An 18,906-nucleotide genomic window follows, 5' to 3' on the forward strand; every position below is an offset into this window, starting at 1 on the left:
TGCCTCGCGTAGTGTGAATTTGGTGATCTGAACATCACAATTTTCAGCCAAAAACAGCATGTGTGGTGTTTTTTGTCCTGCATTTTCTAAATCACCACCAACAGTGGAAATTAGGTCCATCCCATCACAGTGGAGGGTTCATGAAGGATTTAGAGTCTCTGAGCTGGTCAAGATTGGTGTGTAATTGGGGAGTGAGTGAAAAAACTACTATTCTTTGCACCTAAAAAGGTGCAAAGAAAAAAAAAAGCACACACAAAAAAAAAGACATTAAAAAGCATAGGTTTCTTCTATAATGAAGCTTTTATTTTTTTCCTTTACAAAAAAAAAAATCACTTGTCTAGAAATACAGTAACAGTATACAAGGGCGAGGAATAAAGGAGAGGATTATAGCGCATCTGCAGCAGAGCGTCTGGTAATCAAACAGCCAGTCTGATGATGATAATAATAATAATAATAATAATAAGATTAATTAGGATAATAGTCACTGGATGATGGGCAGAAGTTATAAGCTTTAAACCAAAGGAACTCGTGTGTGAGGAGGATTTTTAACTCCTACAGTAACACTGAAGCTGGTTTACAACAAAGAGCAAATGCAGAGCGGATACGACTCGAAGCGCCCAAAAACAAACAAAAAACCCTCAAACCAAATAAAGAAAATAAAAAAAAGGTTAATGTTTCATTATCATTATTCTCGTATCAGTTCACATTGACGTTAAACTCTTCACCTGTCAACACAAAGTGCCGAGTGGAGCTTTTCCCCTTCATTAGTGACTCTAAGGCACTTTTTAAAGTGTAAGATCGTTAAACCCTGATATTTACACAGCCACAGACACCATGTTTTATTACTGAGGGAACTTTAAGCCTTAAAATATTACGCAAATTTATTTCGATGTTGAGCAAACCAGCGGAGATTCAGCGCGTGAGGCTGATGGAGCTAAACAAGTGATGGATTCCTACAGCCTCCAATTCAACAGGAAAAGTCCAGCATGGAGCACGAATACACTCGGGGGGATTGGACTAAGGAGGGCGTGGCCTAAGGTCTGAAGGCGGAGTCTGTAGGTTAGTAATTCAGATAAACGTATACAAGTGAAATGAACTCCGAATGAGATGTTTTGAGGCGAGTGTGAAAGATGGACAGAGAAAGAAGGCAGTAAGTGAAATTAAACGTTGAGGTAATTTACTCCGGTGTATTTAGTGCACCCTGCTATCAGCTTCCAATACTTGTTAGCAACATTAGCCTCATAGCTCAAAATTCAGAACCTACAGACGTCACATGGAGGTTTGAAAGCAGGCCAATGTTTTCCTAACAGTGTGAAGGCGTGGTGTCTGGGCACGTGTAAACATGCTAGTGGGTGATTTTAGGGTTTTAAATGCGTGTAATACTGAGGTGTGCGGCGTAGTGACTTCATTACTCCGGGCTACAACTGTAAATGAGCTAATCGCTAATGAATCCAAGCACCTGGTAAATCACCACATTAGTGTTCCAGTCTAAACCAGAGCCTTCATAATATTCCCAGTTTTCCTTATCAAAACACTTTATATATATTCAAAAAAAAAAAAAAAGCAGCGTTTTATTTTATTACTCAAACGGAAATGAAAAGGTCCACAGATCGCCGTCTCCTCGCTTCTGAATCGATGCGCTCATTTTCCCCTCGCGTCGTTTGTTCCAGTCAGACGTGTGTATGGCTTTTTCACCAACATGTGCAGTTTTAAAATATTTTGCAGTCACATCTCATTTCATCAAAGTAATCTCCCAAACATTTCTAATGAATTCTCCCAAGCAGAGTGTTCCAGTATTCGCATTTTTATTTTCTAACTAAAGCATCGAATGGAATGGAGATATGCTCATGTTCAAGCTAACGCCTCGTCACAGTTTGGGTTTCCAGTCAGCTGATCTGCGCGTGTGCGCGCGGTATTAGTGTTTATTCTAGTGTTGTCTTTTGAAGGAGGAAACAAGCAGCCCATGCATCACGCGCGTGCACCCCGGTCTGGTCAGAATATTGTGAAAATCCTGCCACTTTTTCCCCGTTCGCTTTAGAAGAAAGTGAAGCGATGCTTTACTGGTGTTTGATTTTGCGAGTGTAAAAACGCAGTGTTTAATATAGTGTTTTCATTATAAGCAGCGAGAACATCACTGATGAGGAAAACATCTGTACGAGTCAAGAGTCCCAATACGACACCGATGGTGTGCGAGAGCAATTATTCCAGATTAATATCCGATTCTGGATTTAAACATTCACTGTTAGTGTTCCAGTAAACAGACACTCCATCTTACAGCTGTTTCCCTTCATAGACTGAGCAGTGTGTGTGTGTGTGTGTGTGTGTGTGTGTGTGTGTTCGTTCAAGATGAATGAAGTGGAGGGTTTAATGTCACTGCAGGACAGGGGTGGGGGGGTGGGGTTTAGGGGTGGGGCTTGTGTCTGTTGCCTCTTCTCTACTCGTTCTGTGGTGGCTGCACCTCATTCACGTCGCTCACTTTGCTGTCAGCGTCTTCGTCTGAGAACTCGCCCTCCACCTGGAGCTGCCTGCGACCCGAACGGCCTGAGGGGAAACTCACCGGACCCCCACGCCTGACACACACACACACACTCAGATGGATTCTGTGGCCATGTTTAAGTTTACTGAGCATCAAACACGCACTAGTGGATAGAAATACCTCACGTGTGCGTGTTTTTCCTTTTTTTTTTTTTACCTGAGGCGGTTCTTGAGTGTGTTAACCTCCCGGCTGAGACCCTCACTGGCCTCTGTGGCGTCTTCCAGCTCTCTCTGTAGCTTCCTGCGGGAGGCGTTAGCACGCGTTGCTTCTTCCTCCGCCTCCTCCAACTGACGCTTCAGCTGCTTCATGCGCGAGTTAGCTTTCTCCATCTACACACACACACACGTACGTTTTAAGTGTGTACGTTCTATCTGCTGTTCAGGATGGCCACCCACATGGACCTGTGTGACATGAAGGGGACGGATCACCTGTTCCTTGTACTGGTCGGCATGACGACGCTCATCTTCCACCTGCATGAACACTTCCTTTAGTTTCTTCTCTGTACGTCTCACAATCTTATTGGCTGCTGCACGCTCCCTGCAAACAAACAAAATGCACATCATAACATTAACACCCCTCGTTTTAATACACATTTAGATCTTTATTATAAAGCCCTTGTTATAAGGGGCGTGGCCACACTTGATTAGTAGGTCACATGACCACGAAAAATTCTTGACTCCAGCTAAAATTCCAATGATACTCCAGGAATTCTATTACACTCCTCCACATGGAAAACTAATCCCCATCTGAATAAAGATTTACGCTCAGTTTCTGAATTCTCTCTCTCTCTCTCTCTATGGTCTGAAAGGAAGTGAATTTAAGCCGTTATTGTAACAGCATTGTGGACCTGAGGGAATGCTCCTGATGAAGTTAATTACATGCCGAGAGTTGTGGGATTAGTTGATTGGGTGTAAAGTGTCCATAGACAAAGAAGTTAGTGTGAAAAAGCTTGAGGCAGTGAGAGGCGATTTAAAAAAAAAAAAAAAAAAAAAAAAAAAAAAAAAGATGGATGTACTTGGCCTCCTGCTCCAGTTGTTCTTCCAGCTGCAGGATTTTGGCCTCCAGAGCAGCAATAGTGGACTTGAATTTGGATTTGACGGAACCTTCAAGCTCCTGCAGTTTGGCCTTCAGATCTTTATTCTGTCTCTCCAGCTGCTGTCGAGCAGTCTCACTCTTCTGAGCTGCACTGCGCTCGCCCACTAGCTCCGTGCTCAGAGTGTCCACCTAAAAACACACACACACACACACACACCCCTCTGCAACACAAACCTACAGCACAGCCTGCAGTGTCTAATTCCAGAATTAAAGGGTGGTAAGTTACCTGCATAGCAGTTTTACGGAAGCGATCATTAAGCAGCTCCATGTTGCTCTGCTCCTCTTCCAGTTCTTCCTCCAGCTGAGCAATACGAGTCTCCAACCTCCGCTTCTCATCCAGCAGAGCAGACCTGACACACACACACACACGTATATGAACACGTCTGCACTGCCCTCTTGAGGCAGCTTAAAGGCATAAACTCACTTTCCAGAGGCGCTGTTGGAGATTTCGTCAGCCAGCTCGTCTCTCTCCTGCTCAGCGTGACGCCGTGCTCTCTCTGATGCAGCCAGGTCCTACACACACAGGAGGTTAGTGCGCATCTGAGGATCAACATGTCTGTAGGTCAGTTTATGGGTGCGTGCGTGCGTGTGTGTGTACACACATACCTCCTGCAGCTGCAGGATTTCAGCCTCGAGGCTCTTGAGCTTCTTCTCATTCTCCTTGGACTGGGCAAAGATTTCATCTCGTGATGTACGAGCTTCCTCCAGCTCCCTCTGATAATCCTTCATCTGAGCCTGATGTGCGCACACAAACACTACAGTACAGTGTCCAGGTATGTAATGGGTGTGTCTAGCAGGTGCACAAGCATGCGATATCACACCTGGAGTTTGCGGAGCTGCTTGATGGCCTCATCTCGAGCTTTATTGGCCGCCTCAATCTGAGCCTCCACGTCCTTGAGGTCCATCTCCAGCTTCTTCTTCGCAGCCACAGCCAGAGCTCTTTGCTTCCTCTCATCCTCCAGCTCCGCCTCCATCTCACGGACCTACACACACGGCAGAGGTCAGAAAGTAATTCCCATCCACTGTGCATCATCCTAGAGGATTCTTTTTATGATGGTAAAGACTAACTTTCCTTTTTCTGTACGAATAGAAGCAGCAAAATGCACCCTGACTAGTGCCCTCTGTCAGGCCCCCCACTTGTTCTACAGGGGACATGACGGGGTCTGAATTTAAACTTATGCAGTACACTTATTAAAGGAGGAATAGTACACCAAGAGGAGAAAGAGTGACCTGAGAGAATCCCTGTATAGGCAGTAATGAGTGGAAGTCCTCATTACACACCCTTTAGAGAGTAGGGTTCCTCTGTAGTGCACTAATACAGGGCTGCAGGCAGCTTTCACCCCATCAATAGTGTAAATGATTATGAAGTGCATGCTGTGCGCGCACACACAGATTAGAGAATGTGAAACTCACCTGTTTGACCAGAAGTCTCTTCTTCTCGTCGTTCTGCTCATCTCTGGCCTGCAGGTCGCGTTCAAACTGTGCCTTCATGGCCTGCATGTTCACTTCCAAGCGCAGTTTGGCGTCTTCGGTGGCCTGCAGCTCGTCCTCCAGCTCCTCCAGCTGAGTGCGCATCTCCTCCACCTGCTGCTCCAGGGTGCGCTTCGACTTCTCCAACTCGTGCACCTGTGCACACGCGCTACAGTTATGTGCACTGAAACCATGTGATTTGAGAAACCATTGCTTTATTTATTTGCTCATCTAAATGATAACCATGTGATCAGGTAATGAAATACATAAATATGGAGTAATGTACTAAAGACGCACATTTTTGCCCACATCATCCTTCGAGCTCATCAGATCCTCCATTTCAGCACGTAGCTGCTTGTTCAGTCTCTCAAACTCCTCTTTCGCCTCGAGAGCTTCATCCAGCGCTCGCGCCAGTGACAGAGCCTTCGTCTCCTTCTCCCTCGCCTCAGCTTCTGCTCGATCTCGCTCCTCTGCGTAACGTGCAGAAATACTCTTCTCCTCCGCCAGCATCTACACAAAAATGTGCTGCATCAACCTCAGATTCACTTATTTCATAAAGAAAAACTTCCATAAAACTAATAAAAATCCCTAAACATGTTCACAACACTCAAACTTCCTCACCCTTTTAATCATGTATTTAAGTTTACTCCCCAGACACTACACATGCACACAACACAACTAACGAGTAATTTCAAGTTCCTAAAAAATATTTGACTGCTGGTGTTGGGAAGGAAGTGTGTACTTAAAAATGTCTGATAAAAACCTGCAAGCAAAAAACAGTGCGTGTGCGCAGGGTGGGGGAGAAGAGTCCTCATGAAGGAAGAAAATCCTCCAGAGCGTGTCAGCTTTTAACAGTAATAAAGCAAAACAAACTTTTTTCACAGTGGCTTAACCCCCCCCCGTGTGTACCTGGTCAAATTTTTTCTGCTTCTTCTCCAGGTTGGAGACGATCTGTCTCTGGTGGTCCAGGTCGACAGTGAGGTCATCCAGCTCCTGCTGCAGGCGTGTCTTTGTTTTCTCCAGTTTATCGAAGGCCAGAACCTTCTCCTCCAGCCGTGTGTTACACGCCTCCATGTCCTTCTGCAGCTTGCGTTTCACCTCCTCAAGACCCTCCACCACACCCACATCCTCCTCCAGCTTCTTCTTCGTCTCAAACAGCTACACACACACACGCACAACGTAAATCTCACACACTCACAGGACGAAATAAGAACTGCATGCATGTATTATTCTGGGGTGCCAATATTTAAAGGCTTTACACTGGGATGAAAGTGCATGTGTGTACCTGTGCCTGCAGAGTTGCCAGCTGTTTCTCAAGGTTTCTACGAGCCTCCTCCTCTTCCTCCTGCTGCTCCTGCAGGTTGTTCTTCTCCTCCTCCAGCTGTCTAATCCGGCTGCTCAAATTCAGCTTCTGACGCGTCTCCTCCTGGAGCAACTCCTACACACACACACACACACACACACACACATTAATAAAAGAGGATCTGCTGTAGATGTGACACCAGATGAATGACATTCCTCCCTGCTCTCTCTCACACACGCTAAAGCGTTACCTGTGTGTCCTGTAGCTGGCTCTCGAGACTTGATGCATCTTTAGCCAGTTTGATCCCCTTTTTCTCAGCATCCTCCAACAGAGCAGACACGTTCTCCAACTCCGTCTGGACACACAATGTTATTAGTAAAATAGCATGTACATTACACATACCACAAATACACGTTTATAAAATTACCAAACCCCCCACCTCCCACCCGAATAGTGGGGGTTTTGTACAGTGTCCATCTTGGTGCTGCATGTTGCCTTGTCATATTGTATATAAATAAAACACAGCAGGTTACCTGTAGTTTGTGTGTGCGCTCTGTCAGCTCTCCTTTGTTCCTCTCGCCCTCAGTGACTCGAGTGAGAACCTCCTGCAGCTGCGCCTCCAGTTTTTTGCGTTTGTGTTCAGATTCCAGTTTGGCCTGCTGCAGCACCTTCACTTCACTACTCAGCTCCTTATTATCGCCCTCTAGAGTCTGCTTACTCTTCTCCAGGTTCAACTTAAACTACACACACACAGAATGCCAAAGTTCTCCAAGTACAGGTTTATGATGTTGAATATTAAACCCTAGACTGTCGAATGACAATATATTGATAAAAAAAAAAGTAAAAAAAAAAGATTACAGGGTTCTCGTGTGTGTGAGTGTGTGAGAGAGAGAGAGAGAGACTGACCCTCTTGGCCTGCTCCAGTTGTTCAGATAGTTCCTCCAGAGCTGTACCATGTCTCTGTCTCATCTCCTGAATCTGAGACTCATGATTCCGAGCTTCATCATCAATCGCCTTCTTCAGTTCAGCCACTTCCTGCTCTCTCTTGGACCTTAAATAAAAACAAGCCCCCCAGAAACATCAGTACCCCCCCCATACATACACACACCTATAGTGTCCACACTTAGGGTGGTGCTCCCCAGGTGCTTTCAAGCTACATACTTGTACATAGTTTGCACATGACATCACAGAGTCGGGGATCCCCTAGTGGCAGCCATCTTGCGGGTCACGCTTACCGTACGGGTGACTGAGCACACATTGTAACACGCGAGTACAAAGTCTTCAAAAGAACCCAAGCAGGCTATTTAAAGCTAGCAATGGTGCACACCTGTTGTATTCACGGCTGTCGTAATAGGTCAGATGAAGTCAAGCAGAGCTTTTATGGAATTCCCACTGTACGGGAGCACGAAGGCGAGCAAACAAACTCGGCATACAAAGGAGAAATCTATGGCTTGCGAGAATCAACCGCAAGGATTATCAGCCTTCCAAACACAGCAAAGTCTGCTCCGATCATTTTATAAGTGGTAAGTTGTTTAAATAAATAAACAACTGTGTTCAAGTTTGTTTTTGGAAACCAAAACATCATGTGAACACTCTCTGGAGAATGCCTAACTGGAACCGCTGAGTGTACGTTTACAGTGTAATGTACACTTAATATCGCTCGTTTGTCACGTTTCTATTTGAAACTTGTCACTTCACTCACACAAGGGTCATTTTTGAAAAACATTTTAGGTCTATTCTGTATGATTTAATTTGTGTTTAATCAACTTATTACGGTTGCATAACATTCAACAGTCTAATGCTAGAATATATAAAGTTGTATATATCAGACAGCCTTTAACCCTTTGGTGACTGACCCCTTGAAAATGGTTCCTCCAGGAACCATGACGTTTCAGTTGTCAAGACAACGGAAAAACTAAAATACAAATACAAGAGCATTTTGTTTTGTGCACAAGAGCATTGTGACGTATCTTTCTGTTTTTGTATTTTAGTTTTTCCGTTGTCTTGACAACTGAAACGTCATCGTTCCTGGAGGAACCATTTTCAAGGGGTCAGTCACCAAAGGGTTAAAGTTTGATGAAGTCAGTTTCAGGCTTTGGCAGCCCTGCATAGTCACATGAAAATGCATCTTTGTCGACTTCATAGGGGTCAATTCCCCCAGTCAAGGCCAGTTTGGCTGCATACCGTTGTCGTGAGATGTCGTCTAATGTATCTATATACTTCTGTTTGCTTGATTTTGCCGACATTGATCTTTATTTTAGAAAACTGACTATATAACTTCATAAATTCGTCCGAGATAACGTAGCCGGTAATGGTGATGGTCCGTTTTGTTTGACCCACAAGATGGCGGCTGGAGGGCGTTCCCCGGAATGCCGTGACGTCAGTGAAAACTATGTATTCTCTTAAAGAAATGCATCAACCTGATTTTCAATGGCTTTTGTGACTGTACGATGTCTGTACATACAGTATGAACGACCCGTGTGCTACCACAGGGAACCCGATCAGAAGCACAAGGCAACGCATCTCAGACAACATTTATCTTTATTTACAATCAGAGATGGGTTCATATGCTGTAATATTCTATTCAGACTGATTTTGTGCCGTCGTAAATAGTTTACTCAAACTCATCAGGAGCTCTGCTTTTAGGCACGGACTAAACATCTACATTTAGATTTACCTTTGAAGCAGAAAAGGTTCACAAATTGTAAACAAAGTAATTTCACTGCTTTTCACCAGAAGTTACCCTTTAAATGAGCTTTAAAATCAAACCTGACTGTTTTAAAAGACAAAAGTAACTCAGTTTCTGAAATGCTGCTGTGTACAAACGTGGTCAAACAGTTCTACTTCAAACTTCTGTAACTCAACACAAGACTTCGGAGTTCTGCCTTAAAAGCTCCACAGTGCCTGGAGAAGAGCTCAGTACTAGCAAGTGCTCAGTTTGTTTAACCCGAGAGTTCTGGGACTAACGACGAGGTCCAATACCTTTGAGTTTGACTGTAACCCAGAGACTGGTGTCGTACCTGAGCTCCTGCTGAGCGGCCGTGGTGTCCAGCGTGTCCTCCAGTTCAGTCTTCAGAGCCTCCAGCTCCTCACTCAGATCCCGCTTCAGCTTTTCCGCTTTATTCCGAGCCACTTTCTCCGACTCCAGATCCTCCTGAAGCTCGGCCAGCTGAGCCTGAAGCTCCCTCACCTGCTTCAGAGCATTGTTCTTCTGGGCCACTTCCTCATCTCCTCTTTTTCACACACACACACAGAATAAGCATGTAGTAGAAGGGCACTGACTGCAAGGAAAGTTTATTACACTACACTGGATTATTTTTTTTCGTGCGCGCATGCGTTACCTGGCCAGCACAGCCTGGAGCTCCTCCTCTTTTTTGGCCAGTTGGACCTTGAGCTCATCAATCTGAGCCTGAAGTTCAGCGATTTGTTCCTGCAGGTCTGTTGTCTCTCCATCCAGCTTCCTCTTGGCCTTCTCCAGCTCCTGACGGGTCTTCTCCTCCTTCTTCAGGCGCTCTGGGAGTCACACGCAGTTAATATGACCGCTTAAGACAGATCTGGATATACACATCAGCTCAAAGATGTGAAGCAACATGGAGCCGTTGAACTAAAAATGTCAATTTGCTTTTTATTTATTTTGATTGTTGTTTAAAGCCACTAGAGAAGATGGCAGAGGACTAAAGACTTGATTTTTTTTTTTTTTACCTTCCAGATCAACCATCATCATCTCCTGCTTGTTCTTCACCTTGCCGAGGTTCTTTGCCTTCTCTTCCTCCTCAGCTAATAAAGACGTCATCTCACCCACCCGTTCCTCCAACAGCTTCTTCTCCTACATGTGCACACACAGAAAACAAAATTAAAAAAAAAAAAAAAAAAAAAAAAAAAACTCATTTAAAAAGCCCCTTTTTAAAAATTACATCAGGCTTTATTAACTCGGCCTTAAATCCAAACTTTTTTTTAATTAAAAAAAACCGCGTTTCAGGTCAGATTGTGCTCAATGACCATTTTAAATCACGACACTTTATTTGATCTTTTCTGATTAATCATCAGTGATGCAAACTAAACTAGTGCACTCGTTCACTGAAGGACCGACACCACCATTTCTTTTATACAGTGCAAGTTTGTGAGGATTGTGCCAGAATAACAGGAGGGACAGCAGTCATTCCCCCGGTCACATGATACAATTACATTTGATTGGTCAGACTGAGAACAAAGCTCACAAGATTTCCTCCATTTTCCTTTAGTGTGCGTGTAGCTAGTCATTTCAGTATGGTTTCACCCCCACACACCTTTAGGAATTTGGAGTTTTGGTCCTCTATTAGCAGCAGATCCTCCTCCATTTTTTTGATTTTGGCCTCTGCAGTTACTTTCTCCAGCTGCAGCTTCTGTCGAGCAGCTTCTTCTTCATCCAGCTGTTCCTCTAGGTCCTACACCCACACATGATTAATCAGATTTTCCTCTGCATCACATTAGCTGTGAGAAGTCAGTTTATCATCTCCTCTGTAAAGACTTTATTTCTGTCCCTTTAGCACTAAGCCAACAGCTAGCTCTCTCCCATCTGCCCCCAAGTGTGTTTAAGTACAGTGATCATCGTAGTACGTCTGTAGTCCTACACCTAATCAACTCATTTAATTCATATTTATTCAATTAAACAGTGGCGAGTGATTTAATTAAAACCAACGCATTAATATTCTCAGTGAAACTGATTACTGACAGTACAGGGACATTACTTAAAATATTTATGAGGTCTAAGAATTCTGAACAAGATGGCAGTTAGTTGATGTAAATAAGCCAGTAATTGTTTCTGCATATTTATCGTGCTCTACTTTCAGGTTTGCCCCCCATTATTATAAACTGTCATGATTCATGTTCTGACCTGTATGTGCGACTGCATCTTTTTCTTCTCGTTCTGCAGTGTCTGGTTGCGCTCCTCCTCCTCTTCCACACGAGACTCCAGGTCATGGAGGATCTCCTCCAGCTCCTGCTTCTTCGCCACTAAACGAGCCCTCATCTCCTCCGCCTCAGCAAACAGTTCCGTCTCCGCCTGCAGCTGCTCCGCCAGGATGTTCTTCTCCTCCATCAGCTGGAGGAACACAAAGAAATAAATATATAAAATACATACAAACCCTAGACAGCGGGAACAAGCACAGGAAGGTGAGGTGAAGGTCAGATTTTGAGACGGGGGGGGGGGGGGGGGGGGGAATACCTGCTGGTGCTTCCTCTCCATCTCCACCAGTTCATTCTCCACCTTCACCTGTCTCTCCTTCACCTTCACCAACTCCTCATCCTTCGCCTGCATTTCTTCTTCCTGACGAGTCACCTGCAGCAGAGGCTTCACCTGTACATGAAGACACACACACACTTAACCTTCCTCTCAGTATTGTAACAGGTTCCATCAGCACGCACACACACACACACACACACACACACTGACAGGTGTGCACACGTGTCCCTCTCCCTCACCTTGGTGAAGAGTCTCCACCACTGCCAGTGGCGCAGTTTCAGGTAAGCAGCACAGTTCCTCTGGAGAACCTTCAGAGCACTCAGCTGCTGCTGCTTCTTCGCAAAGGCTCTACACACACACAGTTTTTAAATGGATACTATAAAGTAAGCAGAGATGGCACTAGGGAACTAAAGTGCTCACTTGCGAGCCAGGTATCCTCGACACACAGCCTGGAAGTAAATGATGATGTCTGTGATTTTCAGGTCACGCTCCTCCTCCAGATGAGCCAGAACTCCAGTCCGGAAAAATATCTTACTCTGACCAATCCGGTACAGGTTCGGATCCAACTCAAGAGCCTGGATCTGTGGGGGGAGGGAATTATGAATAAAACAAGAAAGCGTGGACAGTTGAGAAAGTCAATCTTTGAACTGATTTGTATAAAATTAATTTCTGCATTACTGCCATGATGACCCTGCTTGGTGTTGTGTCTCTTTGGCAGAAATACCCATCAGGACTTAATTAACTACAGCACAGAGCTGGTTATCAACTTACATCATTTATTCCTCATTGTTTTCACTCAGTGATGCAAGAAATCTCATGGAGAGTGGAAGATTATAAACTCACCATCCGCTCACACGCCTGTTTACCGTCCATGAAGCCCTTTGGGATGGCGTTAGGAGTGAGGATCTCATATCTGAACACACACACACACACACACACACACACACACACACATCCTGTAATGCTCAGACTGGGCTATAGCTAGCGGTTTAGTATAAAATACATCATGTGTGCACCTCTGTCTGAACTCCTGGAAGATGATGCGGTTGGGGAAGCCCTGCCTGCAGATCCGGATTCCCTCCAGCACACCGTTACACCGGAGCTGATCCAGGACCAGGTGAGGTTCTAGTTTACCCGCCTGGGAGACAGCGAGAACGGAGAGGAACAGTATTAATAAATAACGTTAAAATAGGCATCTCATCTCTTTATGGAGAGAGAATAAATCATAACTGTGTACACACACCCTCTTCTCGTGGTTGGGGATGATGCAACGGACGAAGTTGGGGTTGGTGTTCCTCAGTGTGGCCATCAGCTTGGTCAGAGATTCTTTGTAAAGCTGGCCAACAGTCCGGAACATTCCCTTCTTCGTTTTATATGTTGCTCCGAATGCAGTTTCGTTCATTCCGGCCACCTGATCCAGTCCAACGATGCGGTCCACTGTAACACACAGAGAGAGAGAGAAAGAGAGAGAGAGAGAGAACGAACATCTTTAGTGAAACAGCATGCACACAAATGCACTCCTAGGAAAGCAATAAATGAGAGAGTGGATATTCGAGTGCTGCAGCAGAATCAGGCTCAGTTCAATTCATTAATGTTACCCCAAATAGAATATTTACATTAACCAGGGTCAGGTGTGTGCTGATAATCAGCTATATATCCTGCAACAATAACAGTTCTTACACCCACATGTCTCCCGTGCTCAGCTGTGGCAGTGAAATGGTTGAAAGTAGAATCAGCACACCCCCAACAGGTCTGATCCAATCCCCCAAAACCACTTCATTTCTGACATTTTTGATGAGAAAGCCTGAGCCCAGTAATGCATGCTTGGTTGACTGCCTTTTTTTTTTTTTTAAAGCACCAAATAGCTCAGAGGACACAAAGCAGAACCACCATGGACATCCAAACTACATCTAAAACAAAAGCACACTGTTAAAGCAGATCTAAAATTTAAAAAAAAAAAAACAAAACCCCACCCCTAACAGTCTGTCAGCTCAACTATTTCACGTCAAATCAGCAAACGAGGATCCACCTTCTTTAAAAAGCCCACCATGTTCATGAGCAGCATTTTACTCAAACAGGAACACTTTTAGGAACCCTCTCAGCGACTTCACACAAATTAACTGTTACCTCCAGCTACCCAGCGTAATGCCTGATGGTCAGTGCGTCGAGCTCACAAACGTCAAAGTGAACGTCAGCTTCATGATAGAAGTTTTCACAAAACCTGAGAAAAGCTAGTGAGGTCAACAACTGCTGCTGTGCGCCCCTGTGAAACCAGTCCCCCGGTAGCGCCCCTGTGAAACCAGTCCCCCGGTAGCGCCCCTGTGAAACCAGTCCCCCGGTAGCGCCCCTGTGAAACCAGTCCCCCGGTAGCGCCCCTGTGAAACCAGTCCCCCGGTAGCGCCCCTGTGAAACCAGTCCCCCGGTAGTGCCCCTGTGAAACCAGTCCCAGTGTATTCTAGGGATCAAAATTTCACACGTGACATGTTCAAATTGAGAACACTGGTTCTAGGCAACTAGAAAATACAGACACTTACCAAAGACCAACATTAATAAAATGAGAGAACCATCAGGAGCATCAACTGCTAATGCAACAAACCCATCTGCTCCATTTGAAACTTCAGAACGTCAGGAATTAAGTCGTCAGAATTTTAACAACTTGAAATGCTCAGTGAACCTGCACAGTCTTAGGAGTGTGATGTCACAGAGGGTTAAAGGTCGGGGGGACCCCACCCTTTATATTAAAAAAAAAAAAAATTCTAGTGTACATGTAGTCAAGTCGGTCATGTCTAATAAGCCACGCTACTGCTCTCTATGCGCTTGCATGACGGGGAGAAGCTGCATGGTTTCCATGCGCAGGATTACTAAAGCAAACTGAAGGAACAGAGCAGGATTTCATTACAGCACTTAACACTAAACATCTGCAAAGTGGAGGATCTATCAACAGAAATAAAACATACATGCACGTCCTTCCTTCTCACAGCTGACAGTCTGAGTTCACTACAGAGACCCTAACACCATCTGTTACATGGGTTAATATCTCCATGAAGACACGGGTTAAGAATTATAATTTTATGCTTGGAGCCTCCTTCAGGAAGGATTTGTGGTCAGTGTTTACAAATTTTTAATTATTTTTTTTTAAAATCAATGATTAATGTGGTGATGCTTTAAATTTGCTTTAAACAACATTACCATCAGATTGAAGTCTTACTTGCTCTTGTATTTATTTCAGTTTTAAAGTTTCACTTATAACGCATTCAATTCAGTTTAGAAGTTACACTTAAAAATATAACTGAATTACTTAATTAGCATTAATTACACAACCCCGATTCCAAAAAAGTTGGGACAAAGTACAAATTGTAAATAAAAACAGAATGCAATGATGTGGAAGTTTCAAAATTCCATATTTTATTCAGAATAGAACATAGATGACATATCAAATGTTTAAACTGAGAAAATGTATCATTTAAAGAGAAAAATGAGGTGATTTTAAATTTCATGACAACAACACATCTCAAAAAAGTTGGGACAAGGCCATGTTTCCCACTGTGAGACATCCCCTTTTCTCTTTACAACAGTCTGTAAACGTCTGGGGACTGAGGAGACAAGTTGCTCAAGTTTAGGGAGAGGAATGTTAACCCATTCTTGTCTAATGTAGGATTCTAGTTGCTCAACTGTCTTAGGTCTTTTTTGTCGTATCTTCCGTTTTATGATGCGCCAAATGTTTTCTATGGGTGAAAGATCTGGACTGCAGGCTGGCCAGTTCAGTACCCGGACCCTTCTTCTACGCAGCCATGATGCTGTAATTGATGCAGTATGTGGTTTGGCATTGTCATGTTGGAAAATGCAAGGTCTTCCCTGAAAGAGACGTCGTCTGGATGGGAGCATATGTTGCTCTAGAACCTGGATATACCTTTCAGCATTGATGGGGTCTTTCCAGATGTGTAAGCTGCCCATGCCACACGCACTAATGCAACCCCATACCATCAGAGATGCAGGCTTCTGAACTGAGCGCTGATAACAACTCGGGTCGTCCTTCTCCTCTTTAGTCCGAATGACACGGCGTCCCTGATTTCCATAAAGAACTTCAAATTTTGATTCATCTGACCACAGAACAGTTTTCCACTCTGCCACAGTCCATTTTAAATGAGCCTTGGCCCAGAGAAGACGTCTGCGCTTCTGGATCATGTTTAGATACGGCTTCTTCTTTGAACTATAGAGTTTTAGCTGGCAACGGCGGATGGCACGGTGAATTGTGTTCACAGATAATGTTCTCTGGAAATATTCCTGAGCCCATTTTGTGATTTCCAGTACAGAAGCATGCCTGTATGTGATGCAGTGCCGTCTAAGGGCCCGAAGATCACGGGCACCCAGTATGGTTTTCCGGCCTTGACCCTTACGCACAGAGATTCTTCCAGATTCTCTGAATCTTTTGATGATATTATGCACTGTAGATGATGATATGTTCAAACTCTTTGCAATTTTACACTGTCGAACTCCTTTCTGATATTGCTCCACTATTTGTCGGCGCAGAATTAGGGGGATTGGTGATCCTCTTCCCATCTTTACTTCTGAGAGCCGCTGCCACTCCAAGATGCTCTTTTTATACCCAGTCATGTTAATGACCTATTGCCAATTGACCTAATGAGTTGCAATTTGGTCCTCCAGCTGTTCCTTTTTTGTACCTTTAACTTTTCCAGCCTCTTATTGCCCCTGTCCCAACTTTTTTGAGATGGGTTGCGGTCATGAAATTTCAAATGAGCCAATATTTGGCATGAAATTTCAAAATGTCTCACTTTCGACATTTGATATGTTGTCTATGTTCTATTGTGAATACAATATCAGTTTGAGATTTGTAAATTATTGCATTCCGTTTTTATTTACAATTTGTACTTTGTCCCAACTTTTTTGGAATCGGGGTTGTACAAGAAGCAATTGTTAGTTTGTTAATAACTGTTAGAGTTTTAAAACACATTCAATCCAGATGAACAGTTAATTAACCGAATAACTCCTCACTATTATGGAAGAGATAGTGAATTACAAAATACTGAGTGAAGGAAGTTGTGTACATACTACTGGACCAAACCATTCCTGTCCAGAGTGGGGACCTTCTAAATTCACACACCTACTTCCAACAGTATCGGGACATTTTACACACAATGAGTGACTTTGTCGAGCATCATGACCTCACCCGCCCGCTCAGCGTTCACCATTTCTCTAAACAGTTGTGTTATATTTCACTCATGATGCAAACACTTATTCAACCCCACTACCTTTAGCCAATAAAAACATCTCAATAGTGAACTCAGATTTCGTATTAATCTGGCCAAAATGTGACACGAGCCAGCCGGAAGGGGGGAGGGGGGTTGAGAGGGGGACCAAAAAAAGGAAGAAAAGAAGCAGCATGGGAGTGTCTCAAAATCACAGTGTGCCCTTAAAGAACCGCAGTACCTTCACCCGGAGAATCATGGAGGCTAGAGACGTCATAGAAAGACGCTCTCTGAATATTCTGTATCTCTACAGGCCGGGCCGAGAGAGGGACGAGAGCGGGAGAAAGGAAGGAAAGAAAAAACAAAAGAGAAAAAAAAAAGAAATAAAAACAGTAACAGCAAGCACACACACAGTAACACACAGGTTAGTGCAACACTGGTGGACAGAAATATCACACACACTGGAATGAAATGTAGATCATATTTCCTCAGATTTAGTGTTTACTGTGGAATTTACTGTTTTCGTTTGCAGTTTCTCAGCAGACGTTTAAAAAAAACCCCACGTCTTTACAGTGTGCTACAGAGAGGGTGCAGCTCACCGTCTTTCCACAGCTCTGCTACAAATTTATCAGTGGACTGGTGCAGCAGCGTCGCCACGTTATCATTCAGAGGGTCCATGTTCTTCATCAACCACTCGTCTGCTTTATAATCCACCTTTGAGGGAGAGAACATTAATATCAGGTTGACAAATAAAAACTACGCCTCATTAAATGTAGTGTTTTTCTATTAATGAAGTGACCTCAGAAGAGCGTACCACCCACATGTTTGATGCTGACAAATGCAGCATCAAGTCTAAACCTACATTTTTTTCATTTTTGGTAAAATGACTTAGTAACGCGTCCTATAAATGCCCTTCTCTCTACCATGGGGACACAAACGAGAAACAGTGTCCTCTTGAAGGCAGTATTTGATTTCGATTGCAAAACAGCTGCTAATGTAAAACAGATGTGGAATGAGAGTGGAAAAAAAAAGAAAACGCATGACTGAACCCAAACATTCCGGCTGCAGGAGTTAAAAACAAGGCACGCGAGGAGGTTTGTGTAGAAAAACAAACAATTATAAATTAATCAGAGTTACAAACCAAACCACACTGCCAACTCCTTACACAGCACCATAAACACCCAGATAAGCTCCAACATGAGCCATAGCCAAGCTGAAGAGTATAAAATCTGATACTTAAAAAGTTATATACATTTACATAAAAATTCCAAACATTACTTTGTAGCTCAGTTTATGTGTTTATGGCCCTATAATCCAGTAAGAGCAGGTCAGAACGCTGTACGAGTGTGTGGCGTGTGTACTGTACCCTCCCAGCGTAGTGGATGATGCAGAAGTCAGCTTTGTCCTTGAGCTGTCGTGGTTTCTGGAACTTGGCGTGAGAACCCTGCTCCTGCACCAGCTTATCCACAAACGTCTTATCTGTGGCTTTGGGGAACCAGCACTCCTCATCCAGCAGAGCCAGAACGCCTGGAGGATTCGCCTGCAAACACACACACACTTTAATTAAAAAGAAAAAAAAAGTTTCAGAAGATTGTGTTGCCTTAATAAGAATGATCCGAGGCACATGTCACTCAAACACAAATGAGCAGAATTTCACCAGGGAGCCACAACTGGATTAGGATGAAACATCTGCTCTTCTGATTTAAACAATTTAAAGCCCTTCCTCTCCGCTGTGAGGATTATAAATGTGACTGCACACCTTCAGTGAACCCTAAATATAGGGATGAAAATATCAGAGCACGAGTTTAAAACCTGACATCCAAATCTCCAGAACATACAGCAGCTCTACAGCTGCGTGCTTTAGCTCCGTTCAGACACCACATGTACACTTCCTCAGCCATACACGCGGCGGAGTCTGCGTTGGTTTTCGGTTGGAAGTGGATTAAGACCGTCTCTGAGGTGTTCTCAGACCCGAGCGCGATCGCCATTTTCTCACCCGACTACAGACCACCACACCAACTAAAGCCACATTCTCACGTCACTCATTTTTAAACACGCAGCATTAAGTGTGCAA

At 44.0% G+C, this 18,906-nt stretch overlaps 1 protein-coding gene across 4 annotated transcripts in view; it reads right to left on the bottom strand.

Annotated features, from left to right (window-relative positions):
* Positions 1-281: 281 nt before the first annotated feature.
* Positions 282-18,906, bottom strand: part of LOC132884689 (myosin-10) — a 48,082-nt gene continuing 29,457 nt past the window's right edge. For 3 of the 4 annotated variants that reach the window (XM_060918544.1, XM_060918543.1, XM_060918542.1), the window contains 28 exons: positions 18,199-18,372; positions 17,432-17,546; positions 12,869-13,062; positions 12,642-12,763; positions 12,469-12,538; positions 12,046-12,206; positions 11,865-11,973; positions 11,608-11,739; positions 11,278-11,484; positions 10,691-10,828; positions 10,107-10,230; positions 9,746-9,917; positions 9,425-9,637; positions 7,311-7,455; positions 6,938-7,144; positions 6,655-6,759; positions 6,387-6,539; positions 6,011-6,259; positions 5,399-5,611; positions 5,045-5,257; positions 4,453-4,614; positions 4,238-4,366; positions 4,056-4,144; positions 3,858-3,981; positions 3,552-3,760; positions 2,965-3,073; positions 2,693-2,865; positions 282-2,570 (listed from right to left, as the gene is read on the bottom strand). In XM_060918544.1, coding sequence (XP_060774527.1) covers positions 2,435-2,570; positions 2,693-2,865; positions 2,965-3,073; positions 3,552-3,760; positions 3,858-3,981; positions 4,056-4,144; positions 4,238-4,366; positions 4,453-4,614; positions 5,045-5,257; positions 5,399-5,611; positions 6,011-6,259; positions 6,387-6,539; positions 6,655-6,759; positions 6,938-7,144; positions 7,311-7,455; positions 9,425-9,637; positions 9,746-9,917; positions 10,107-10,230; positions 10,691-10,828; positions 11,278-11,484; positions 11,608-11,739; positions 11,865-11,973; positions 12,046-12,206; positions 12,469-12,538; positions 12,642-12,763; positions 12,869-13,062; positions 17,432-17,546; positions 18,199-18,372 — 4,347 coding nt within the window. In that variant the 3' untranslated portion in view covers positions 282-2,434. Of the gene's footprint in view, positions 2,571-2,692; positions 2,866-2,964; positions 3,074-3,551; positions 3,761-3,857; positions 3,982-4,055; positions 4,145-4,237; positions 4,367-4,452; positions 4,615-5,044; positions 5,258-5,398; positions 5,612-6,010; positions 6,260-6,386; positions 6,540-6,654; positions 6,760-6,937; positions 7,145-7,310; positions 7,456-9,424; positions 9,638-9,745; positions 9,918-10,106; positions 10,231-10,690; positions 10,829-11,277; positions 11,485-11,607; positions 11,740-11,864; positions 11,974-12,045; positions 12,207-12,468; positions 12,539-12,641; positions 12,764-12,868; positions 13,063-16,892; positions 16,896-17,073; positions 17,140-17,431; positions 17,547-18,198; positions 18,373-18,906 lie in introns of all 4 variants that reach the window. The other variant, XM_060918545.1, reaches the window with a different exon arrangement.

This window comes from Neoarius graeffei, chromosome 4 (genome assembly GCF_027579695.1).
Source record: "Neoarius graeffei isolate fNeoGra1 chromosome 4, fNeoGra1.pri, whole genome shotgun sequence".
In the NCBI taxonomy this organism is placed as follows: domain Eukaryota; kingdom Metazoa; phylum Chordata; class Actinopteri; order Siluriformes; family Ariidae; genus Neoarius; species Neoarius graeffei.